General features: G+C 37.1%; 1 protein-coding gene across 3 annotated transcripts in view; it reads right to left on the reverse strand.

Annotated features, from left to right (window-relative positions):
* The window catches only part of RELCH (RAB11 binding and LisH domain, coiled-coil and HEAT repeat containing), a 125,480-nt gene that overhangs the window by 26,258 nt on the left and 71,631 nt on the right, over nt 1-27,591 (reverse strand). The window contains exons 17-28 of one of the 3 annotated variants that reach the window (XR_010923624.1): nt 26,334-26,490; nt 25,648-25,771; nt 24,364-24,412; nt 23,390-23,469; nt 15,168-15,274; nt 14,425-14,524; nt 8,955-9,037; nt 7,871-7,934; nt 5,957-6,095; nt 5,180-5,296; nt 4,246-4,334; nt 3,458-3,668 (exon numbers count right to left, since the gene is read on the reverse strand). Coding sequence is in view for 2 of the 3 variants with exons in the window: in XM_067567928.1 (XP_067424029.1) it covers nt 4,246-4,334; nt 5,180-5,296; nt 5,957-6,095; nt 7,871-7,934; nt 8,122-8,204; nt 14,425-14,524; nt 15,168-15,274; nt 23,390-23,469; nt 24,364-24,412; nt 25,648-25,771; nt 26,334-26,490 (1,109 nt within the window). In the remaining variant the exon portion in view is untranslated. Of the gene's footprint in view, nt 1-3,457; nt 3,669-4,245; nt 4,335-5,179; nt 5,297-5,956; nt 6,096-7,870; nt 7,935-8,121; nt 8,205-8,954; nt 9,038-14,424; nt 14,525-15,167; nt 15,275-23,389; nt 23,470-24,363; nt 24,413-25,647; nt 25,772-26,333; nt 26,491-27,591 lie in introns of all 3 variants that reach the window. The other 2 variants (XM_067567928.1, XM_067567927.1) reach the window with 2 other exon arrangements.

The following is a 27,591-nucleotide window of genomic DNA, read 5'->3' on the forward strand; positions in this document are numbered from 1 at the left end:
TTCTGAACTCTTGGGTGAATACCCTCTTATCTTGGTGACCTATTACTGTTTAATTTATCAATTTGTTCCAAAACCTCCTTTACTGACATCTCAATCTGGTACAGTTTCTCAGATCTGTCACCTAAAAAGAATGGCTCAGGTGCGGGAATCTCCCTCACATCCCCTTTTCACATCCTCTGCACTGAAGACTGATGCAAAAAATTTGTTTAGTTTCCTCACAATGGCCTTGTTTTCCTGGCGTGCTCCTTCCTTAAACACCTCCATTGTCCAGTGGCCCCCCTGTGTTTGGCAGGCTTCCTGCTTCTGACACATTTAAAAACAATTTTTTTTTTGAAGTTAGTTTGTGACTTTTGCTAGTTGCTCTTCAAATTTTTTTTTTGGTCTGCCTAATTATACTTTTACACTTGACTTGCCAGAGCTTATGTTTCTTTCTATTTTCTTCAGTAGGATTCCACTTCCAATTTATAAAAGGTATCATTTTATCTCTACCGCCTCTTTTACTCTGTTGTTTAGTCATGGTGGCCTCTTTTTTGGTCCTCTTACTTTATTGTTATTTTTTAATTTGCTGTATACACAAATTCAAGCCTCTATTATGGTCTTTTAAAAAAGTTTCCATGCAGCGTGTAGCCATTTCACTCTTTTGACTGATCCTTTTAAGTTCGATTTAACTCCTCATTGTTGTGTAGTTCTCCTTTCTGAAGTTAAGTGCTACTGTGGTAGGTTTTTTTGATATCCCCCCCCACCCACAATGATGTTAAATTTAATTACATTATGGTTGTTATTACTGAGCGGTTCAGCTATATTCATCTCTTGGATGAGATCCTGTGCTCCATTTAGGACTAAATCAAGAACTGCCTCTCTCCTGCTGGGTTCCAGAACTAGTTGCTCCAACCAGCAGTCATTAATGGTGTTTTGAAATTTTATCTCTGCCTCCAACCATGACATGTTCCCAGTCAATATTGGAATAGTTGAAATCCCCCATTATGGGTTTTCTATTTTTGTAGCCTCTTTAATCTCCCTGAGCATTTCACAATCACCATCACCATCCCGGTCAGGTGGTTGGTATTCTTACTGCTATCCTCTTATTATTCAAGCATGGAATTTCTATCCATAGAGATTCTGTGGTAGTTTGATTCATTTAAGATTTTTACTATATTTGACTATATGCTTTCTTTCACATATAGCAGCACTATCCCACTAGTGCAAGCAATTCTACCTTCCGATATATTTTGTACCCTGGTATTACTGTGTCCCATTGATTATCACCATTCCATCAAGTTTCTGTGATGCCTATTATAATCAATAGCCCCATTTAATACCAGGCACTCAAATTATCCCATCTTAGTATTTAGACTTCTTGCATTTGTATAGAAGCACTTATAAAATTTGTCAATATTAAGTTGTCATAAGTAGAGGACTTCTTTCCCAAAACAAGTAGGGCAGAAAAAAGGTGTAAATAGAGTGTCACGTGGCAGCTTTATGAATTTCAGAGTCAGAGATATTTCTCGGGCATACCAAAGAAGCTGCCTAAAACCAAGCAGAACTGGTCCACAGATCATCTGGCACTATGACACAGGCTTTAATACAATCCTTTTAGACAATCTCTGAACAGAGACTGATTCACTCCTGAATTTGTTTCTAAATGTCACGAGCAATCTGACATTAGACAGATGGTTTTGTCCAATCCAAATAATAGCTCTACAACATTAAACTCAGGAAGTCTATTTACACCCAGGGTAATTTGAGAGATTTTGGGGAAAACTGGGTGGGTGTGTGGGACTACTGACATGGAATCAGAGACTACACTAGAGGAAAGACCAGGTCTGTGATCACCCTTGAAAAATAAGGCATTGGTTTTATCCATCAAGGCAAACATATACTGAGGGATGGAGCATGACAACCAATTTTATAAATCCTATTTCCTGAAGATCTTAAAGATCCATCAATGTATTTTGGAGCTTGTGACTTAATCTAGCAGACAAAAGCAACTCTCTTGCAGACTTATAAGCCAAGGAAGAGCCAAAGATGAATGTACTATTATCAAAGATATGCCCTTGTGATCTAATAGATCACACTGGTGGCTGAAATTATATATTGGGACAACACGGACAAAATTTATAGAAAGCCAAGTCATTGATGAACAAGGGTCTCGATCAAATTGCTCCAAGTTATGACATGCTGATATGAATTGGAATTTCTTAGTCTTTTCCAGATCATGAGACCCAAATTTGTTTACACAAGTTCTTTAGCTTCAATTTAAGGCTTTTTATTCAACCTACCAAAGCCCACCTTACACATTATGTAAACCAACACATAAACCTAACCAAAATTAATTTGTTACACCAATTTGTTACACACAAACTTTTACCTTAATCCTAAATACATTCCACAAAAAGTTACTTTTTCAGATAAGCAATTACTGAATATGATAAAATGGTCGACAGAAAATGAAACTAGATACGATTTTCAGCTGCTGCAGCTTTTTAATTTATCTTTAGACTTTTTGAAGACACTCCCTACAATCATCCAACTCATTCTGTGCATACGCTGACTGACCCATGCCAGATTCTTTCCAGGACCACTTGGGGTAAGGGAAGTCACCTCTGACTGATGTTCAGATTGTTACTGTCACTTCTGACTCACTCTTCTGAAGTCAGAGTCATATTCCTTCCTTCTAAGGCTAGAAAGTTCCCCATCTTAACAGTCTTCACCTCAAATTCTATTTATCTTCTTAAATAAGATACACATTTTATTGACCATGAACCAAAACCAGAAAAAGATTACACCGAAGCTAAATACGAACACAGCCAGAAGCAGGGTTTATATTATTAAGTATTGACTAATAGACCTAAAACTCCTACAGAATAGAGTTGCCTGAGATTCCCCAAGGGTTGAATTCTGTCACTCAAAGCCATGTGTCTAGGCTGTTCTCAGTCCAATCGCCTCTGGAGATGAAAGGGAGTACTTTTTAAAACCACAATTATCCCCAAGGAACCAGATCACAATACCTTCCCAAAGCTGACTCTGGATCAGACTCATCCTTTGTCCCAAGCAAATTATATCCTTGTTAAATATTCGTTTCCAGACTTGCATGCACATTCGTTACTCGGTTTAGCCAAATTAATCCCACTACACACCTGGGAGAATGTGTCTTGGTATGTTAACAAGGCAAACTGTTGTGAGTTGCTTATACCAAGAAATAAGTTACATAAATATCCAGAATATTAACAACTAATTTTATAGCAGACATCCAGATACAGCTATCCGCTTTTTCCAGTATAGGTTTGCAACGGTTTTGAAACTTCCGCCATTTCCCTTAGGAGAATATTCTGCCACTTAATACAGCACACTGTCAGAAAGGTTTTCCTGATGCTCATCCTTAATTATTCATTTTTTTAACTTGATCTGAATGCTTCAAATTTGACACCCATATATACAGACTAAATTAATCTCTAACCTTTGTTTTTATCCTCTTCAAATATTTGTAAATGTGTTCATACTTCTCTTTTAGCAAAGTTACATTTATTTTAAAGACTTTTCTCAAGTCAGCCCACACAGCCAACTGATCATTTCCACTGCTTTCCTGTGAACTCCATCCAATTTGTCAATCTTTTGGGTAAGGAAGTGCTCAGAACTGAACAATATTTCCAGGTAAAGGTGTTCCAGAGCTGCATAAAGAGGAACTATTATATTTCTGTACATTTCAAATACACATTCTCAAAATTTTGCTGCCATATTGCCCTGCAAACATGTCTCATTTGTCGGATCCTTTCAGAATTACTGCTTTCCAAATATCTTCCATTTATTGAGTTTGTTTCAGGTTATTTTTTTCACCCATATTTGCTTGCATTTTTCTAAAATGTGTTGTTGCTCCTGGTTTTAGTACTTCTTTTTTTGAATGTTTAAGAAACAATGCATGGGAGAAACAGCACATGGGAGAAATAGCATTTTCTTCTCCCACTTACATTAGGGAAAAAATCAGTCTGTACTGAAAATCTTCAGTTTTCAAATTTTTGGTACTGGAGGATTTACTCCAATTTTTTTTTTTTTTTAAAGTCCCTTCAGTTTACGAATTTCAAGAGGAGACTAATTTTTTTCTAACAAGAAAACTATACTCTGATATATGTTTGAACCATCAGTCACTACTAACTACTGTAATGCTAACTATTTAAGGCTAAAGATTAAATATATATCTCTTTATTGCCATCTGTACCTCAAACCAGAATGACAACTTTAGTTGCTCACCTCATGCTCTGGTGAGAGATGTTCCATGTCAGTTCGTAAACACCTGAGTCCAGGCAAAAAGTGATTGACCATTAAATCCTCTGAAATAACTAGCAGGAAAGCAATTAAGGCATTATAAAAAAAATAATTGTCATTTGATCTTACTTCGTTTTATCCAAAGGCAATATGCAAAATTACTTAAAGCTATATTAGCACTTATTCTAATTGTTGTAAAGTTTTTCACAGGTTTTGATTAAATTTAGCAATTTGATATCAAGTGACACAAAACAGAGTCAATATGAGCAGAGAATAATAAGAGTTATATATAAAAAATATTTAGCGCCTTATCCTGGATATCAGCAGGTATGCAGCACCAGGTCCAGAAGAAGGTAGGACGAGAGGGGGGGGGGGGGGGAAGAGGATGGAGGAGAATCAGGGTTTAAAATTTTTTTGCTACGACCTGTTTCATGGCGCAATACAAAAATAAAATAGTTTCAGTGTCTGGAATTTAACTGGAGTAGTCCATTGCCATCAAAAACTGTTTTTATTCTCTGTGTTATTTTTGGAACAGATATGACTAAGGGAAGTAATTGCTAAATATATATATGGAAAGGTACTTGAATCAATCTACGGCACTACTATCATTATGTCAAAGGATGCTAAATGAATGGGGATTGAGGGTGGAAGCCATGTAGCATGATATATCCACATAATTATCTTCAGGGTTCTTTCCCTGCTCCCAAAAGCAGATTTAAAAAGAAATGATAAAAATCTCAGGTTCTTTTAAAATAATTTTCAGTCTTCTATTTGTTATGAATATCTGCTTTTTAGATTGACAAACTCACATATTTATACAAGCCACTTCAAGGGAGAAAGCTATTTTGTAATTCCCAAATATTAAAAAACAAAAAAATGAAAACAATTAACAGTTAAAAACATAACCAGACAAGGATACAACAACAGGAAAGAGCACTATAGGCTTCAAACAGATGGGTTGCAATGTCCAGTCTCTTGGAATCCACAGACTGCTGGTTGTTGACCAAGGCTAACTTGTGTAAGTGTGGAATAACAACTGGAAGAGTAAATATTTGAGTCAAAGTTTTGTTTTACATTGACTTTCACAGACTCCCCCCCCCCCACCACATACATTCACTAACTTGCAAAGAAGTTTCTTTTTATGGTAAGAGAATAAGCAATTCCCACCCTCGTTTTATGCAACAGGAATGTATCAGACTAAGCTGTTAAGGAGAAAAATCATACAATGTACTACAGTCTGATTTTAAAAGGTCAATATTTTCCAACAGTTGTTAAAAATGGTATCTGAGATAGAAACAAATATCAGAAGTATCTCAGCAACCAATGGAGCAGCCCCAGCCAGCACACCAGCGCCCGTCACCTCCATCACCCTCTGTTCATGAGGTATGGGGCCATATAGAGTGTGTGGTGATGGCTGAACCAGGAAAGGCTTAGATTCTTACTCAGGTAAGTGTAATATACTGTTATTTATGTAATTTAGTGTTATCATCATCTATGTTTGTAGGGGTTGTATGTGTGTATGGCTGGTGAAGAGGTGGGGCGGGTTACCTAGTATTAACTAGTGGGGCTTTCACTCAAAAAGGTTGGGAACCACTACTTTTTTTAACAAACTGGAAATACACTTTATAAGTTAGCAAATGTTTTGTTTTCAATTGTTATCTTTAGGTAAGGAACATTCACTTAAGTGGCAACTTACATTCATCTCTAAATCTAGGCTCAGCATTAGGTCCGACTCTTCCAAACGTTTTTATGATCTCTGTGTGTAAAGAATGTTGGTCTTGATACTGAGGATCTTCCAGGAAAGAAGCCAACTGCATTTTTACTCTTTCCAGTAGCTTAAATATTCACAAGAAAGTAAAAAGTTGATAACAATAATGTTTAGGCGTCAGAAAACTTGACAGTCACACTCAGTATATTTCTGTTTTCTATCCATTTTCAAAATCGTTAAAAAATAATGATTTTTTGTTAATCTAGTATTCTTCTCTATTGCAGGATATTCTTCTAACTCTTCTTCTGTGTCCTACCTTTTAGGGTGCTATCACATTGTCTTACTTGATTAAGGGAATTGTTCTATATACAGATATGCCCCAAAGCTTCTTCTCCCCAATTATTTTTATTTTTTATTTAGTTAGAATTGAAGTATTAAATGACCCATTAATGTTTTTAATATCAGAATTAGAGTGGTGAGAAATGGAGGAAAGGGATATGGGCAGAACCAAACATAATTACTTTAATTTCATTAATTGTTTGTAAGGAGAGCACATGATGGACTAAAGACCAGAAAAAAATTAAAAAGCATTTTACATTATCAAAGCAGATGAAATATATTATGTACAAACTGGAAAATTTTTCTGCACTCAAACTTGAAAGGACCGAACACTATTTAAAAGCATTTAGATAATAAGTAAAGCAACATTCTCCTGGTCAGAGGTCTTCTAGGTTTCTGGACGATATGTAACTTCTATGTGCCAAAAAGATTTATAATGGGAGCAATGAATATACTTATTTCAGATAGTTAACTAAGGACTTTTTAGCTAAATGCAATATATAACATGAATTCCAAACTATGAAGTTGCTACTTATCCATCTTACAAATACTTGTGAGTCATCACTGACTTCTTACTCACATTTCCTCAAACACATTATTTTAGGATTTAAGAACATGCTGAAATAACAGGAAGAATGCAAGCTCTGCAGAAAGCTGTGTGTGCTTTTTATACCTCTCACTGTACTGGCATTAAGTAAAATGAAGTATACATCGTACTTTTGGCAGATACTCTTAACTTTGTCAAACTATAAAACTGTCAATCATATTCACCCCAATTTTTAACACCAAAAAAAGCTATAGGAGCAATTAATGTATCGCTAAATTAGATTTAATTGTTGGCTGCTTAATTAGCATTTTAAAGTTAAATAAAAACATCTACTTATTTTTGTGTGTGTATGACTTTAGTGCTAGATTACCAACATCTGTTAGCTAATTTGTCAGCAATTTTCTTTTCTGTTAAATCCACTTATGTTCTAAGTTACGCGTGGTTTTGTAAATATAGGATAAATAAATGTAATATTTATACTTCACTGACTACTACCAAAGGGAGTTCACTCAGAAAAAAGCCCCAAAGCCTTGTTATCAATCAACAAAAATCATCCAGTACCTCTATGCACTATTATTCTAAATTTCAATGTCCTAAAAACTAAGAACAAGACTTTCATTCATTCCCAACTTCACAGTTAACTCACATCAGGCTGATATTTTGGATTGCTGTGCCATAATGAGAAATATCTTCACAAAGAGCATAAATGTAGACAATTCTTACTCCTATCACAAAAGAATTAGCTAGCTTCTGCTTCCATCCTTTTGTGAGATAAGAGTTTCATGTACTGAAACAACAATTTCTTTTAATTAAATCTATTATTTTGCAAAAGGTAGGAACTTGGGAGATTTTCTTAAATATTGCTGCAAGAGAAACTTAATTTATAAGTAGTATCTCTTGCTCAGTTTGGCAGTAAATTACTGTACTTGTCAAACTCAACCATCTGCTATATGATTGAGCAATAGGTTGACCACTAGCTAATATTTTAGCTTGTTTATGATATGCAGTATTCCTACCTCTCTCTGAGTAACTGTTTCCATGATGGTACCAAAAGCAGGAATTGTGGCTATCCTTACAGAGCTATAAGAAGAGAAAAAAAATGTTAAGCTGTGTTTAAACTTAAGAATGAATAGAATTAAAAGTAATGCAAATTCAAAGTTAGTACTTTAAGATATCAGTGTCTAGTAGTGACAAAATAAAAAAATAAGCAGATGAGGAAAAATGCTCAATAGACTTGATTAACTGAAGGTCTCAGTCTGAAACTCACAATTCAGGATCACTGGACAAGGTAACAAGGGCCGGAGCAACCCGCTTGTCAATTAAGGCTTCACTCATGCCTCGAAGAATCAGCTGTAAACCAGTCAACATGCAATAAAAAATGGTTTGGTAAACTGGAAGGAGAATTGGGTTAGCTGTGACTGAGGATGGGCAGGCAGACTCTCGGGCCTTTGTTTGTTTAGTCACTCACACAAGACATTAAAATGGTTAAGACTCTTTGCTCATGCTCTAGCACTTACTGGTAACAACTTGTTAGTGAGAATAGCAAAGCATCCCTCCTTATCTTGGAAAAAATATCACATCAGCATGCTAGCCCTTGAAATGCATACCCAGGCACAGAAGTCCTCGATTATGATGGAGCTAACAGATTATTTTGTATTTCAGTATTTTGGGTCTTGTTTATGTATTTTCCCCGAGCTAGCTGTGGTAGCACTATAAGCAATATTTGCCACACTTTATTTACAAGGCTAATAGTTCTAAAATCTGAAGTGTCATAAGGGAATATATTTGACTGCAAATATATTGCATACTAACATTTGAAGATTTATTTCTTAAAGGAATTAATGTACATGCATTAATGTAATGCACATTTTTTATTTAAAATTAGTTTTCTGCAATTTTACTACCTTCTGATTATTACAAAAATAAAATTTTACTTTTAGATACTGCAGGCAATGTAGTTTTTACCTGCAATTGAAAAGGATAATTTAGATTTTTTTCAATTAGAAAGCTTCTGTCACTGGAATACTAAACAAACTGATGGTTATTTCTTGACAAGTATTAAGAGGGATGCTTGATGTATAAGGCAGTCAGTAAACTTACATTTCAGGGTCACTGGAGAGAGTAATGAGAGCAGGAACAACTCTCTGAGCTACCAGAGTTTCATGTACCCCCTTCACCAACAGCTGAATGGTCGGAGCAGGGGGGTATCACAGGTGATGCACGGAAAGAGCGAGCACAGTACCATGGGAAGAAGAGCGGCACAACCAAGAGAGAGAGAAAGAAAAACATAAAAAGCAAATCAAAATTAGAAGCTAAGCAAATACAGCTACGCTAATGCTTTATATATGCAGAGGGCATGAAGAAAGCTCAGGTGGCCTGGCAGTCAGTTCAAACCTGATGGACTGTCTTGAATTGTTCAAAAAGTCTCTTGGTCTATATATTTTATACATTATTTGCTATTTTGAAACTCAAATGACCACTAAAAGAAACAAACAGTCTAACTTGTAGTTTACTTGTTAGACTGCAAACCATTTTAAATACCAAATTTGAGTTTGGCAATTCAAGCATAATTGAATACAGTTCCAAGTCAATGGGATTATATTTCACTGCTAATATAGGATTAATAGGTGCAAAATGCATTGCTTTGCCAGACTGAATGCTTGCAATTTTCAAACACTAAACTGCACCTGTCGGGCAACTACTGTTAAAAACTGTACACACTTTTTAAACATGGCATAGCAAACATCTAATCCCAGATGCCACTAGGCCTTCCTCACAATATTTAGGAATACTTTTGATATCAGAGCCATCAAGCAGCATATATGAAACATCCCAAACATTCTATCATCATCCTTGCTGGTCCATGCAGGTAAAAATCTGATACTTAGTTAAATATCAGATTTTCAAATACCTCCAAATATGAAACTATAGATTTACTTATTGCAATAAATTCCACATTTGAAAACAAACTGAAAGTGTTGTGTATGAATACTTCTTCCTATGCCCACAAATATCTGGAAGTCATTTCAATTTAAAACGCCACATTAAAGGGCATGTGAAGATACCCAATTTCCTTTTTCAGAAATAAGCATGCTGCTTGCTTAGCAGGGTTTAATGTTGCCAAGCACCAAACACCAGCCTCTATAAAAGTGTTTCATAAATGACAAATCCCAAACTTTCTTCAATGATTAACCAAATGGGTGTTTTATTTGCATCATTTAAAAGATGGAAGTATCACGGCTTTTCTTCTATCTTGTACCCTACATAAGAAAATTCATAATTTTATTTTATGTGCTATTTCATAGCATATAAAATACACAATGCTAAACTGTACCTCTTGCATGAACTTTGGACCAATAATCAAAGATATTACCTCACTCACTTTGTCTGTCTAATACCTGGGACTGACATGGCTGCAACTACATTGCATATTTCAATGATATAATAATTATTTTAACTTCTCCCAAAGTAGCAAATTAAATTTCTTGCCTTTATCAAACAGTGACACCAGAGGACAGAGAAGGTCCATGTGGGTATAGGGCAAGTTTAACAATTTATAGCACGTGAAGCACTGGTAGAGCACAGTCTGTTTCTGGAACCTCAAACAATCACTTAGGAACCCATTTCTGCATTTTGGTGTTGATCTCAGTACTTGGGTGCCTATGTTTGAACCTTCTTATTCACTACTTCCATTAAGTAGTTTGAGCCCTTGAGGCTGAATTAAAGTGTTAAAAATGAAAGCTTCCAGAAACATTAGACACCTAAACTTTTTGAAAGTTATAATTTTTATCAGGGGACACTGCATCTTTTCTAATTAGTTTTATTTTTACCCCAACTAGAAGAATAGAAACTAAATTATTACTTGCAATTATGCTCCCAGTACACTGGGTTCCACCAATGTATAGTGTAGCACTGTGGTTTAATGGAGAAAGTTGATCACAGTGAAAATCCGGAAGGCAATCTTAACAAACAATAGTTCTTTGTTCAATTTTTATAGGATGATTATACAGGGAACAGACTTAGTCACAGCAATACTGGTTCATTAGGCCCACAATCCCTACCACCTCACAATTTCTATATTTTCCCAGGCCACTTTCCCCAAATTCTCTCAGTTTTCAAAATGATAAATTAATTCCTGTTAAAATATTACTCTGGACAGATATGGCTACTTTTGAGAATTCCACTTGGTCAAACTCTGAAGTCAGTGGTGAAATACTGGGAGAAAATTGGTTTTCCAAATATGTGCAGTAGTAGTAAAATGTGACCTGCATCCTATATTCCTTGAGTATTTTACAGACCTATTAAACAGTGGGGGTGGAGGGCTTAGAGTCCACAAGGAATTCAGGAAAATCTGTAGACATTACAGCTGTAGAGTAAACTAAATAGGCTAAAACCCACAACTTCCTGCATTTTTTATTCTCCACTTGATATGAACATAGAGACTTTCTTTAATCTAAAATTTGATTTTACTTTCAACGCTAAAAAAAATTCCCTGAAAGCACAAAAGATTGGAGGTTTCAGATGACAATGACATTAAATACTAAATGCATCATTAAATAATAAATGCATCCGACGTGGGTTTCTGCCCACGAAAGCTTATGCCCAAATAAATTTGTTAGTCTTTAAGGTGCCACAGGACTATCGGTGTTTTATTAAATATTAATTATTTCCACAATTATTTACTATGAGGTTAACTGCAAAGCAACGACATGCTCATCTTAAGTATAGCTCTTCCCACCACAGCTGCCTTTTTTTTTTTTTAAATAAAGTCTTGAAGAAATGTACTAATTACAAGAAGAGAGCTTGGGATTCACATTATTAGTGGACAGTTAAACATGATGTCAATTCCATCACAATTTGAGCAGCAACACTTCCATTATAGTAAAGTATATTTTTGTCTGAAGGTAAAAAATGCTTTCTTTTATGATTTATATTTGAATTATAACTGTTCCTGAGTTAGCACCCATCACATAGACCAACAAAGCTCATAACGCAATTATGCATGAATAGTGTTCAAACCAGCACCAGTCAAATTTATTTGGGTTAACACTCAAAACTGGAAACTACTGACAAAATGTTAACAATTAAAAGCACAGAAACAGCAGAAAGAGGGAAGACAGATAATATAGCATAAGTGAGACTAACACAATAGTTCAGTATTTACTCTGTATTTTGATTCCTCTATTGACCCACTTATTATAGCTATCTACACACACTAAGCCTAGCGAGGCGCAGCACAGAACTCTCAGCCGAAGGAGAGAGGGGTGAGTGCTAAAGGGGCCACTTTTGTACACCCCCAATCCTCAACTGCTCTGGGGGCCTTAACGTAATTTAGACAGTCCTGGAGGGCTGTCTCAGTTACAGTAGCCTTCCAGGGCTACCCTATGGGCACAGCACTGCTCAGCTCCTCAGCAGTGCTGCATGCAGTCGTTCAGGCCCTGTCAAGCCCCTCTCATTTTGGCAAGCCTCAGAAGGCAACCTTATTGTTTTCTGCAGTGCCTGCACTGAAGGAATGCTCCCACAGCCAGAACCAGGGCTTTGAGGACTCATTTACACACTCTAGCCCTCCTACACAGAGTATCAGAGCAAGGATAAAGATCTGACCCCAAATGTTTATCTAAGTATGCAATGTCTACTTACATGCTACTGGCATTTAGCAAATGGTGATATAATTTTAAAAAATGGTTTTTTTATTTTAATGCTTATGGAAAATGTCTGCAACTTCAGGAGAAAGTAAAACCAATTATAGTAGGGGGAAAAACTGCCAGACAAACAATTACACTGTTCAAAAATCACTTATTTAGCCCCTCATTTCGGGTTGGGGAAAAACACTACAGTTCAGGCAACAGCCATTATACTACTGAGATTCTCCAAAGATGTTGCCGAGGACCTCCAACAAACAAAGAGGAGCGAGGCTCTAATATTCCAGAATGTAAGATACGCAGAATTGTTTTTATAACATCTGAGACTATCTGAAAGAGATATCCACCATTAAAGCACTAACACCATTTTATAGAGGGGAAACTGAGGCACAGGCTGACTGAGTGATTTAACCAAGGTCTCACAGGCAGGTCTTTTGACACCCCCTTCCCTCCCCCCCAGTCCAGAGCCAGGACCAAACTGCTTCATGGTTCACCTTTAGGACTATTTGCTGGCTTAGGATCCTGTTGGGTTCTAAAACATCTTTATATAATAGCACTTAGAGCAAGGGTGGGCAAGATACAGCCTGTGGGCGAGATGTGGCCAGTCTAATGTTTCTGTCCAGCCTGCCGGCCCACCATGCAGAAGCACAATGCTTCAGCATCAAGCATCTTTTGGCCAGTCCTACTCGAACTTCCGGCTTCCGGTCACATGCCGGAAGCAGGAAGTTCGGGAAAGCGACCAGTTGAGAATCACTAAGCTGCCCAACGCTCCAGTTACCTTTGGCAAAATTAATAGAAGTATTATATTGGCTGGTGATGAGGTATTTATATTAAAACCCTGTTAATGATTTAACTTCCTCTTTGCTACTTAGAGCAGATTTCAGGTGCTGATCCTGGTATCCAAGTGGGTAGATCCCTGCACTTCTGTGAAAACCCATAATACAACACTGCAATGACACAGTCAAAGTACCACAGTCTCATGAATAAGGAATGACTGATTATAAAAAGATAAAAAGTTAAATACACTTTTCAGGTGTGTGAAGCACAGAGGTCCATGTACTTTCAGCAACAGAGGAGAGAGATATTGGGACACTCTACAGTATTTCTCTACTTCTGATATTTTGAGATTTGATGGCTAAGGAGATAGTAAACAAATTCAGGCAAACTTTGTGGTTCTATAGAATGTCTATAAATTTGCACAGTCTGAGAAGAGAGATAGGGGAGAGCTCACAAGAGTTACGCTATATCTTCATATGACAAATATTAAACTATAAAGCAATGTCTTATGTATACTACTGACTCTGCATATTGTTTTCTCTCAATGTCAGGAAATGACTGAAATTAGTTTGAAATACAATTCTGGAGCATTAATGTATAGGGATAAGATTCTGAATACAGTTAACCTATGAATTATGACTTCAATAAATAAGTGTGTTAAAGTAGCAAAAAAACAAATAGATCAACAAGTTCATGATATGCATGCAATCCTTACATATAGATTTATGCAAGCACATTTCATAATCTGACAAGGTATTTAAAACTGGTTTGAACACAGAATTCAGCACTGAAATGATTTCTCATATCCAACAGACATTTTTCAGCATGCAAAGATCAAAGGTAATACTAAAGTCAATAGCAGAACAAAGATGAATAAAGTAATTATAAAAACGTCTTGCAACAAGTTAACAAAAGTATCTATATTGTTCAATTAAATTGAATATGCAACAGATGCAGAACCAAAACTGTACAACAAAATAACTTGCTGCTCCATCACACAGTACACAACCTTTTCAGAGACATTTTTAAATGTAGAACACAATATATACATTTTCAGATACGGAGATAAATACTAGGTGTAGGGTTTTTTCTTTTTTTCTTTTTAAACACTATTTCAGGCTGCGTGTAACAGAGTTTTGATAATCACTTACCTCAAACATTCTAGCAGCTGTGCATCGAACAAGAGCTGAAGTATGGACAACTCCATACCACAGCACAGTTAACAGCAGTTCATGGTATGCTGGGTTTGCACTAAAAGAAAATAAAAAGTCAAGCTAACACTATGTGTAGAGTGGGTAGGATTACAAACTGCAAAGGCAGTCCCCAATGGCATGTAGAAATGTGCACTCTTTAAAACTCTTGAACTTCAAAAACATTCATTTGCGCAAGCCTTTGGTAAAAGCAGCTTTACTGATGGTGGTGCGGAAATGGGCTTTATCATGCAAATTCATCCTTTGAAAACAAACTTTAGGAAAGTCACTTTTTGTTTTGAATGATTTACGGTGTCTAAATTTTTTTTTCAAAGGGGATGAGGTAATATCTTTTACTGGACCAAATTCTGTTGGTGAGATAGACAACTTTCAAGCTATATATGCTGCATACAAAACATTTATTGAAATGTTCAAATATAGAATACATTCTGGCTTAATCTTACAGTAGATACTGGATTTACGACTGTTTAACTTTTTAATAGCTATATTGACTTTCACCCCCAAAATTTTTAATCAAGGTTAATTTTAGAACTCAGGTGGTATAAAATTATAAGTAAAGTTGATTTATATGCCCAATTCACCTGAACTTTTGTTGCAACTATACTTATAGCTGAAAGTACATTATGAAGATTTTTGTAAATATCTTTAACCATTTAAAATCAATTCCATTTTATATACTTTACCCCAGTTCCACAAAAGAAGCCTTCAAGCTATCAAGAGGAGCATGTGATAGAGAAAGCATAGTCATTACATCTTCTAAGAATCCAATTAACAGTTTGCGGTCTTCTTCCTACAAGAAAGTATGCAACATTAATTTTAGTTTTATAAGTCATGCTATGAAGTCACTTAAATCTTTAAATAAGTCTGAAGGCAAGAACATCACAGAATGTATAAAGGAAAATAATTTTAACTGACTGATACTCCTAACCTTTAAATATTTCATTATACAATCAAATATTCATATCCAAGATAAAACCAATGAAATTTAATTAAACAAACCCAATTAAACAGTTAAAAAAAATACTACCAAAGTATTTTTAATAGTTTCTGAAATATTTCTTATTGTCCAGGTACCCTTATCCGCTACATTTGAAAGTATATGTAATAAATGTTTTTTCTTCAGACTGTATATGTGCACACCAGCACACACTTGTCTATTGTTGCAGGATTGGTCAATACTATTATGGACCATTTGGCATATTAAGAACATGACAAAAGCATGTCTTAAATAGCAATGGGTAGAATTTAAGAGATTTGGAGAGCTCAGATAAACTACAAGCAGATGCAAGATCCATTAAGATTCACTTCTCTCTAGGGCTTTGATATATTTGTCAAATGCCTTTGGCCTTAAATTTACTTATAATTGCTTGGTGGATACTAATTATAGCTAAGCATACACCTAAGCAAGATAATATTACCTTTCAGTTTTATAAAATGTCTTTGAATTCTGGTCTGAACGAAGACTGAAGAGACATTATTTTTGGTTATCCAGTAATACAATTATATATTTCCAATGGAATAAATTCTAAATTAAAATGTAAACTGAGGATTCTAAAAGGTTAACCATTTTTCTTTTAATTGGGAAGTGGGGAACTTTTTAAAAGAATGAAAGAGTCAATTTTAAATCTGTCCAACAACATCTAAAATGTTTCACGTCTCTCATGTATAAACTTTTTCTAATTTTGTAAACCAGAGATTTTAAATTTGAAACAGTTTCTACTAAGACTTGATTTACTCTTAAATTGCCTTTTTATTAAAAAGCAAAATTAATATGCTCTGGGTTAAGCAGTTGTAAGTGCTCTAACTACACATCAGGGATGTCGGACTCTCTAGCAATAAAAATGTACCACTCCGTATACAATTTTCAGTATTAATACCCCCCCCCGAAAGAACATTATTGAGGCTGCAAAGTCAAGCTCTCAAAAGTTAGGCAAGACCAGAATTAAGGTTACTTAATTTGGCCCCCATACGCATTCTGATACACAGTGTGTGATCATGTAATCAGAGACTATTTTTGCCCCAGGAACCCTGCCTCATGCAGTGCCCAGAATGGCCCACAATGGATCAATTAATGAGCAATTATTCAATATTTTTTCTTCTCACTATTCTACACATGGACCCAGGCCTTATTTACTGCCCATTATTCAAACCTTGCACTGAACACAGAATTATTAATCTGCTCATGGGCTTTTCTATGGTGCCCATCTTTGTAGTATGTGAATGTTTCACAAACATTAACCAATCTGTCTTCTCAATACCCTTGTGGGGATCTTTGTAATAGAGATTAAGGTAAAAAAATTCCACTAATTTTCGTGCCCAACTGAAACACCTAGGACCTGATTTTTCCATTGTACTTAGCATTATATAGCACTTTATATATTCAAAGCACAGCTTCCATTGACTGCAATTGCAGCTGTGAGCACTCAACACTTCTGCAAATCAGACCCCTGGCTCTCAAGATAGCTGTGGCGACAGTATAATATCTAGTGACCGGCACTCGCCCCCGCTCACCCCCTCCCGCTTGGCAATTACAGTAGACCTGAGACCTGACCTTATCAGGACCTTTACTGACACACCTAAGATAGCACGTCTGAAATGGCAAACAATGGGACGTTGCAAAAAGCCCAGGGCAGCCATCGGCTGTTACGAATACTGAACACCTCTCACGAACAGGGGCAGCCATCAGCTGTTACGAATATTGCACACCCCTCCAAGTGCATAATAACTGCTGCATTTCGGCGGGCCTGGCTGAAGAGCTATCTGCCCGCCAGCCTGATCACCTGGAGCTGCTACCTCTTCCCGCCCCCGAGTCCTCTGCTGGGCGAGAGTCGAGTCAAGTGTAACCGGTCTGAGTTTTGAATCCGAGTTTTTCTCGTGTCCCCCATTGGTCAGGCATCATGACCCTGTTCCTCGTGGTGGATAGTATTCTTGTTATAGTTTTCAGGTATAAGTAACATTAATTTGATTATACTTTTGAAACTCATATAATCGTTACTAGTGTACTCTGTGTCTTGTTCTTCTTCTAATCTGCTTAAGTCCCCCACATCCCCTTTGCCCCAAATAAACTTGTAAATAGTTAAGTAACTGTTTTCTCAGCGTGATGCTTGGTAATCTGGGGATTCCTTTACCTGACTGTAACATGGCGTCACGAACAGGACCCCCGGTTACCAACCCACAATGCACCTATCAGAATCCGGATGCCACTAACAGGGACCTCCAATTTGAACACCTTCAGACAGAGTGGGGGCATTGGAAAAGAAGAAATGTCCCTATGCTAGCTAACATCTGTAAGACCCCTATAAATGTCTGTTTCTGTCTGTGTATGCCTGTCAGCATGTGTGAGTGTGAATGAAGATACCTGTGTCTCTGTAATTATTGTGTTAAGACTGTTTTCTTAAGTGTTACATTGGTAATACTGTTTCCCTAAGTAAATAACTATATTAAGGTTGGTACAGTGTTAATACTTTTCCCTTAAATACTATTTATTAAGTTTCTGTATTCCCAATAAAGGTGGCTTGTTGCCTCATCCCCTAGAAAAAGATCTTGTGATATTTGCTATTTGGGTAACCTTAGAAATTCCAGGGGAGAACAGTAAGCATGCCATTGTTGTTGTGAATATCGGGGGTGCACACCCAAGAAAACTTTGTCAGTTTCAACAGCGCAAGAAGCCTGCTGCCTGGCAGCAAGTGATTAAAGAAAAAAGAGTGAAAGGAATTAACTCTATAAAAGCTGGAGGAAATGAAACAGTTAAAAGCTGTAAAATTGTTATAATGGGCCCTACTCCTAAAGGAATGGTCTGTAAATAAACCTACTGAAATTAGTCAAATATGGGTGATTTAGTTTAAATTATTAACTAGGAAAAATAAGGTTTCCATTGTGTACAGAAATGTAATTCTAAGCAAGAATTTGCCGCCCCCCCCAAAGGGGTAGAAAGGGTTTTTTTTTTTTTTTTTATCTTTCAGGACTAAAAATAAAAAACTGGTACCAGTGAAACACCTAAAGGACAAAACCATGGAGCTATAGTTGCAACAAGTTTTGTGTTTTATGTTTTGTCTTGTTTACTAACATTGTTGTGTTGTGTTTTGTATTTTGTTACTGTTATTGTGTTTAGTATTGAAGGTACTACATTAAGCAAAAAGGAACCAGGAAGTACTGTAAATCAATGAATTTGGTAAAAGAAATCCTAAAATTAGATGCTTTTGTAGTATTGTACCAATTAAAGAATGTGATTTTAAATTTCTAGTTCCTAAATTCACTAGTAGCCTTGTTACCAAATTCTGATCAGGACAACTCCAAGCTCCACATTTCCTAATTGCAAAAGGAACTGTTGGGTTTAAGTTGTGCAAAAGATCTGCAAGCAGTTTTTGCTGCAGTTGTGTGTCATCTCTAATAGCCTATTACAGATGATGTACTCCTTGTATTTTTCTGTAAAACCTGTACTGCTTGAAACGAATTTAACTGTTCTACTGTATATCACAAGTCCAAGGGTACAGTATGAGTTAAGCCCCGTTAAAGGGGAAGAAATCCCAAATTCTGTAAGTGTTACAGGCAGCAGTTTATCTGCTGTGGGGGAGGTGACCCCCTGTGTGCTGTCTGTGAAGCAGGCAGAAAGCGTTGTTCAGCTCATGCTGGTGAAGGATTTATCAGTTAATATATCAGAAGTGGTTGTGGATTCAACTAAGACACAGGAAAAAAAAAAAAAGTTCCTAAGCCTGTGTCTGTTGGGGGAAATAACTTGCCCATGGGGAAAGCCACCCCAATCCCCGAAAGTTAGTTTGTGAATAGCCATGTGGGCTAGAATGAAAGGAAAATTTCAAATGTCTGGAAGTTTAAAAGAAGCAGTTTTTCTGCAGAGGGAAAGTTTAGCTTCAATCATCCCTCTAAGAGCAGACAGGGTGTGCCTCTCACCTTATGCAAAGTGAGGAAACACCAGTGGTGTCAAATTTGATCCTGGATTTAACTGAAACCCAAAAAGAGTCTATTGGGGCTCAGGGAAATGTTTCGTTGGAGCAGCCTCTAGCTGGAAAGAATAGGGGTAGAATTTCTGTGAAAAATGGTTTGTTGCCTAAAACTGCTCCTAAAAGAATAAAACCCCCTGATAAGCCTTTACAAGCAGTCTTCTGCAATTGAAGGGTGCGAAAGTGAATTGATTAAGTCAGCTCAGGATGAGTCACCGCCTGTAGCAAGGGACAGCTTAGATGTGAAGAAAAGTGGTTTAGTTTTTAACTACCAAAGTTTTTCAAATGTAAATGAATGCAAATTGCCTGCCTTACAGGATGGAAAAGATCCACCCATGGCTGCAAGCAAGGAATCCTCTTGGATGTGGCATGTCTCAAATGGCTCTGTATTGGAGCCACAAGTGAAATGAGTCTGTTAGGGCTCAACAAGAACAAAGAAAAAAAGGAGGTTTCTTTGGGGGGGGGGGAAATGTGTGGGTTCTTAAGCCTAACGCCACTACCTCCCGTAGCCCTATTCCCGAAAAAAGTGTACACTCCGGAATGTACCCCAACTCTTATCTGGTTCAGCTGGGTAATACCCTGCTACCCTACTGGCACACCATAACTGGCTCAATGTTAGTTCGTAATCCGCGCTCCACACGGGGGCATCCGTACCGTGTATGTTTATTTTGTTTTACAGACAATCGTTCCAGTGGCCTTTATCATCACCCTCCCCATCTTTCGGCCCTTTCATACAGCGTGACAATCACGCCCAGGAGCAATCAGGGTGGGCCCAGTTTACATCTGCTGTTGATTCCCTTTCCTGGGGGTATGTCCAGTTCAACCCTCTCACCTATGTCCTCACCCTGAAACAAATTAATGCTCTTTCCTTATCTTTGGAACATCTCACTAACCTCACAGCTCAAGGTTTTTCCTGAACTGAAACCTCCCTCACCATTCTTGGAGACTATGCTGAACAAAATCGCCTTATGTTACAAAATTTGTTGCAAAAGGACTTTTGCCTAGCCTTGGAAGACTTAGATCCTGCTGGCCGATGCTGTCTGCGCCTCAAGCCCGGGTGCAACAACCTAACCCACGTCATCAGTGACCTCACGTCTTTGTCCACGCAGGTCCGGGAAGATCACGAATGCTGGGACTGGTGGATAGCGAAATCGATGTATGGGGATGGTTAACCTCCTGGTTGCCAAATTTCCAATGGCTGAAGTATATGTTTCTCTCTATCCTTGGTATCATAATAATTTGTATTCTAGGATGTTGTCTGTTTCACTGTCTATTGAAAGTTTTAAGTAACCGTCTTCATTCTGTTCTATGTTCACAAGTACGTTATCATCCCTTGCCTCGCAAGGAACGGGCAGACGCCGTCTAAAACCACCCTCCTTTTTTTTTTCGTGACTCGGTGCACTCCACCCTCTCCTGTCCCTCCCGTCCCCGGGGGGTCTTCGGGGAATTCTGTAGTCGGCGGGTGCTTGTTCCGGCCATGGGGGAATGTGGCGACTGTATAATATCTAGTGACCGGCACTCGCCCCCGCTCACCCCCTCCCGCTTGGCAATTACAGTAGACCTGAGACCTGACCTTATCGGGACCTTTACTGACACACCTAAGATAGCACGTCTGAAATGGCAAACAATGGGACGTTGCAAAAAGCCCAGGGCAGCCATCGGCTGTTACGAATACTGAATACCTCTCACGAACAGGGGCAGCCATCAGCTGTTACGAATATTGCACACCCCTCCAAGTGCATAATAACTGCTGCATTTCGGCGGGCCTGGCTGAAGAGCTATCTGCCCGCCAGCCTGATCACCTGGAGCTGCTACCTCTTCCCGCCCCCGAGTCCTCTGCTGGGCGAGAGTCGAGTCAAGTGTAACCGGTCCGAGTTTTGAATCCGAGTTTTTCTCGTGTCCCCCATTGGTCAGGCATCATGACCCTGTTCCTCGTGGTGGATAGTATTCTTGTTATAGTTTTCAGGTATAAGTAACATTAATTTGATTATACTTTTGAAACTCATATAAACGTTACCTAGTGTACTCTGTGTCTTGTTCTTCTTCTAATCTGCTTAAGTCCCCCACATCCCCTTTGCCCCAAATAAACTTGTAAATAGTTAAGTAACTGTTTTCTCAGCGTGGTGCTTGGTAATCTGGGGATTCCTTTACCTGTCTGCAACAATAGCCACCCAGAAAGTGAGAAACAAACTTAGTGTCCACTTGTGAAGAATTTGGTTTAAAAAAAGCCATCATGACTTACTTTACAGAAGTGGCTGCCTGTCTCTCCACCTGACCTAATACAATAATGAAGTCGGGAGAGGTTCTCTAAATTGCTTGGCTGCTTAAACTGTAGAGATAGATCAACCCCCCCCCCATGCTCTTATCACCTCTCCTTTCTCTGCATTGGGCAGTGGGGGGAGGGAATATAGAACCTTGAAGGCAGGAAAGCAGCCTCATAGGCTATGAGCGGCAAACAGCTGCTTCCCTGCCTTTGAGATCCTATATTTAGAGCCATGCATGGATACAAAATTTGTATCCGCATCCAATCTGCAATCTGAAAATATGGTCCATGGATATAAAGCGGATATCTACGGATTTGCAGGGCTTTACTAATAAATGTACTTGGGCCTTGTGATCCCATGTTGTGATGAGAGTCACTTGAGTCACCTTAACACATGAAAGGACATTGTCATATAATGTAAAGATTTTACATTTGAAGTTTACTATTTTTCCTTAATATAGAGAACTCAATGAAAAATGAGACACAAAGTCATACAATAATCAGAAAATAGTCCCACAATAATGGAAAAAAAGGCAAGTCATGATAAATCAAGGATGCCACTGGAGCAGATCTCATTCACTGAGTTGCAAATTCATAAAATTTAGAAAAACCCCTATTGTGGTCTTTAAAGGTGATCTGTAAAGGATAAGAAAATGTTTGTGCCCTCTTTGATTTCCTTATTATGTATAAATAAAGTCTGAAAGATTTCTTTCTCTAAAGAATTTCTGAACCTGATATCAACCTTGTGTCAAATATGGTCCTCCCAATTTTGCTAGAGTCCTTTTTATTGATGACTCACATATGTATTAGGAGAGTTCTTAGCCCTTAGAATGAAGGGTTGGGGTTGTTGAATCCTCAGCAGGAGACATCTTTCTGATCAAATATTTTAGTTAAATACAGGTAACAAAATACCCTGAAAAGTTCTAGTTTATGTGATGATTTTTTTTCAGACTCTCATTCAAATTTTATTTTCTCCCATGGTATCTGGTCATAAACCCAGACAACCCAAACATCTTTTACACTGGGAAAATGTACACCCCTCTTACCCACAGCTCTCGCCACTGGTATAGCCGAGTTAATATTTATACCATTGGGAGATTGAGTGTGGAAAAAAAACAACTGGACCTGTTTTCACTAGACCTAATTTCAGAATTGACTACAAGGCCTATATACAAGTTTGATTGGGACTGGGAGTCTTACGTGCGCTAGAGCTCTCAACCAATGCTAACATGCATTCATCTGAAACTGTGATGACACAGGCTGGAATTTGTTTTGGGCAAATTTTCCTAGTGCAGACAGCCACAGTCACCCTAACATTTTCAAGGATAGAGAAAACCCAAATTTCAAAGGTTAAAAAAACGTACTCCTTATTTTGAAAAAACTTTCAAGTCTTTTATACACCACAAATCAGCTGAAAAAACTATAAGAAATCAAAATTCCTTCTTCATTTACCAAAACCAAACACAAATAGCACAGTTACCCAATTATAAATCAATCTTTATTCAGATGCTACTACAAATTACTGGGTTTTTGCTGTTCATATTAGCAACCTGTAAGATATTTATAATGGTAATCTGTCCATCATCTTTTACAGTCAAATTTAATTTACATACAGTAATTAATTCAAAGGGCTGTAGAATGAGTTCTACATCATAATACTGAATAAAAAAAAAATCACTCTTACCTGAATATAGCATGTAAGGACTCCTGTTGCATAGATGGGAACTGTGGCTTTTGTTAGCACCCCATTCCCTGCTGTGGATTCTAAAGTCATTGATATCATGTATTAGGAAAAATTTAAATCCAAACTCCTTGTCTTACAATTAATTACTTTTGGGCAATTTTACAGCATGCTCACCTTTACGGGTGATACATTAAGTTTAAATGTTCAACATTTTGACAGGGTACAAAGAGTACTACATTTAAGATCTATGTTTAAGTAACATTCTAGACTTGACAGAAGAAAAAAATGAAGAGATACAGTAGCAACTGTTAAACAATTCCTACACTGTGGAATTTATTGAAAATTCTTCCCTTGCTCATGCCAGTTCAGCTGGCCCCGGTAGGCATTTTCAACACTGTACCAATTAAATAAGGCACATCTAATCAAAATGGCCCTGAAAACAGCTGCTAAAGTCCATGAGTCATCTAAACTAGGGAACTCAATGTTAAAAGTGGTGCAGCTAAACTGGTGTTAGGAACTATGGAAAGTTTTGGCATGTAGCTCTGTAGCTGCATTAACAATTTATTAAGATGCACAAGTGTGTCCAAACTGGTCAAAATACATTGCCAGTTCTGGCTACAGACTCATGCCAAGATGTTAAAAAAATGGGTGGCTAAAATTAGGCTTAAATCCTTATTTAGTCACCTAAATAAGTGACCTGATTATCAAAAGCACTGAGCACTCAATTTCCTTGGTCTTTCAATTAATACAGACAGTATTATACAAATATTTATTTTCACTTTAAAACATAATTAAGGCAGCCTTGTCAGTTTAAAATCAACTTCACTTTCTAACTAACTTCTGATCACAGATTTTAAAAAAAATGTTAATCACTTTCATAGACTGATTCCAGAGGTAAGTAGTTTACAATTTTTTCTCAGTTCAGGCTGAGGTTGATTTTTATTCATGTTAATAAAAATGAATGTGCTACTCACCTATGTTTTCTTCAGACAGTCTTAAGATTTCTTGGAATTGTGGTTTTACCTACAGAATGGATGTGTACCCAATTTAAGAAAATCTGTAACAAGTGTCAATTTATTTATAAAAGCGATAAAGACTAGAGAGAAAATTTTGGAGACAGTGACAGAATATTTAGAAACTTCCCCAAGTTTTATCAAATCTCATGAAACCAAGCCTTACACTGAGCAGCTGTTACTGAATGAGGTGGTGAACACCATCAATCATTGACTTCAAAGGCTGAAGGCACTCAGCAATGTGCAGAACAAGGCTCTATTTGAATTTGCATAGTACCACAAAAATTATGCTGGGGGGAAGGGGAGAGAAAGGAAGGGGGAGAAAAGCTTCAGGTCTTACAATCCAACACAATTATATTGGCTGATTTTCCTGAAACTTCCCCTCTAACCTGTGATGACAATTTACATCAAAAGGTTTTTTAAGTTTAGGGCTCATGTCCAAAAGTGATTTTAGACTAGAACCTGGAATTAGGCTTCTCTATGGAGACACTTCTCATGACTCCACAATATTTGGGTAAGTCTTTGGAAATATACCTTTTAAAAAGGAAACTACTTTAAAAGATAGAGATAAATTAAGTGTAAACATTCACAGTAAAATATTTTCAAAAAGGACAATTATTTTTTCAGCTGACCTTCGTATATTTCTACAATTTTACTGAGTAATTATAATCCTTTAAAATATCATTCTTTGTTGGTTTACAATAGACCTTGTTTTGCATTTCTTGAACATGCTGAACAACGAGAATACTTATTTTAAATTAACAATCAAATATGAATGAATGAAGGACATGCAGATGTATGTGAATAAGATTTGGCACACAAAATGTATTGTATAACACATTACACTGAAGGAAAACTGATGGTATATTTCACTGCAATTAGGGCAGAGTCTCCAGCCCAATGTGTCCACCAAAGAAGAGTAAGTAAAGAGTCAATGGGCTCTTCTCCATTTCAAGTTGGGTAGGATGGCAGTCTGGGAACAGAATCCCTACCTGTAGTATGAATACAGAGAAATCATGAAAGGTGAGAGACACAAATGGAACCCAAGGAAAGTGGAGAGAAAGAACAGAATGTGACCAAGAGAAGGTTTAAGACTGGCAACTGAAAGTGTGTCAGTGGTTTTTGACTCTGGAATGTAATATGATAAAGCATCTCTCATGTATACACATAATGTAAATATGATACTATATATTAAGTATTCCTGTATTTAATTCATTTAAACTAGATACAGAAGTATTCTATTACCTTAGTGTTTGTGAAAATTTTCCCAAATGTCCTGCAAAGCCGCCAGAAAAACCTGGAGAATTCATGGACACAGGCAGTTGAAGCAACATTGATCTTGCCAACTATTTCTATAAGCTGTGGTAACCTAAAAGAGGAAGTAGGAGCACATTAAAAGTTACTCTGTACTTTTCCTTCTCTGTGATTTCACTTCACCCTACAAATTTACTGAACTTTGTACATCATCACTGACTTTCCTGTTCACTGCCAGTTCAGTTCTAATCCCAGTAATACAACAGCAGTTGAGGTAATCCCTTCTATAATTCCCATTGTTTGGGGACAGTGGAATACTATACCATCATTTGGCACTTTTAGCTTAAAAACACCCTCTTTTTATTGTGGAATACCATATTCTGAAAGTGTCTTAAAATGCAAGAATCCTCACTCACTTACATAATGTTGTACTTCTATATTACCACAAAGACGAAATCATCTTAACTTTCTGGTACAAATGATATTTATCTAAGAACACATTAAAAGCTATATTTTTTCTGAACAAATCAAAGAATGGAATTTTAGGGTTTTGCAAAGTAAACAAAAATGACAGTTAAATATTAAGATAATGTAAAGAACCTGAACTTTTCACTAATAACTGTTTAGAAGGCATGAAAGTTTTGTATTTTGAGTGCAGGAAAAACAGGTGAACTCACAGTTGATTGACAACCCATAGCAAAGTCTCCCAGCCAGTGGTACCCTCAAGTTCCAGTTGATAATCATAAAGCTGTAGCAGCACTGCTAGCTGTTCACGGCTTCCAATGATAGTAGCCACATCCTGAAGAGGTGACACAGGCCGAGGGAATCTAGTCACTGTTACAGCAGAAGACAAAAACCATGATTTAAAAAAAAAAAAAAAAAAAAGAGAAAAGATAACCTTGATGTGATGTTAATAAATTAAAATAGTAATTAATTTGAACTTCTACAGCATCTTCCACCTAAGGCTATCAAAGTGCTTTAAGATTTAGATTTAATGTACTTATTTTTGTAAAGATAAGTGGTATGATCCCTATTTTGCAGATGGGGAAACAGAGGTAGAGAGACTAGGAAATTCCCCAAAGATAACATAGCAAGTCTGTGCTGGAGCAAGGAATATTAAACTGGGATTCCTGAATCCCAATCCTATGCTTTAAAATGACAAAACTATTCCCCCTTCTTTCCATATTAATATGAAGGAAATTCTATAGTTATCACTAAACTTCTTCTGATACTCAGTTCATCAATTTACAAAACATAAAAAGAAGGCCGAGGAGTGTTCTGGTGAGACATCATCAAAAGCTCAGTGGATAGCCAGTCTAATAACTCAAGCCTACAAACCTAAGACAACAATTTAAAAGTAATGGTTATGGATAATTTGTTTTTAGTCTCAAATCATCCTAAGAATGTATACAACTCTATACCAAAAATCAACTACAAGGACATGATCTTCCCTTGATGAACTCTCTCAAAAAGACCTTATTTGTGATTCCATCAGAAGTTACTAGATCAGTGGGAATTGCATACATGAGATTTTTCCTTTATGTATACAGAAGAGTTGTAGCTGTGTCAGTCCCAGGATATTAGAGAAAAAGTGGGTGAGGTAATAGGTCTTATTGGACCAACTTCTATTGATTAGAGAGACAAGCTTTCAAGCTCACCCACTTTGTCTAATTTTCCCCTTATGTAAGGATAAACTGCCACTCTAGCTAAAATCTGAAACTTTATAGTATTTAAGGTGTAGACAGGAGTGACCTAGGATAAGTATTCATCTGAACCACTGATGGCAGTGAGAAAGGTTAATTGTTGTATGTTAATGTCAAAAAGTCAGATGTACATGATATTTCAGTTAACTTTTAGAATTGTGTCAAACATTCTTACATCGTTTGTACATACACACATATCTACGGCACATTACTGTTTGTGTATGGTAACCAC

The sequence above is a fragment of the Emydura macquarii genome, unplaced genomic scaffold, assembly GCF_026122565.2.
Source record: "Emydura macquarii macquarii isolate MOO-44397 ecotype Brisbane River unplaced genomic scaffold, CSIRO-AGI_Emac_v2 contig_2825, whole genome shotgun sequence".
NCBI lineage: Eukaryota > Metazoa > Chordata > Testudines > Chelidae > Emydura > Emydura macquarii.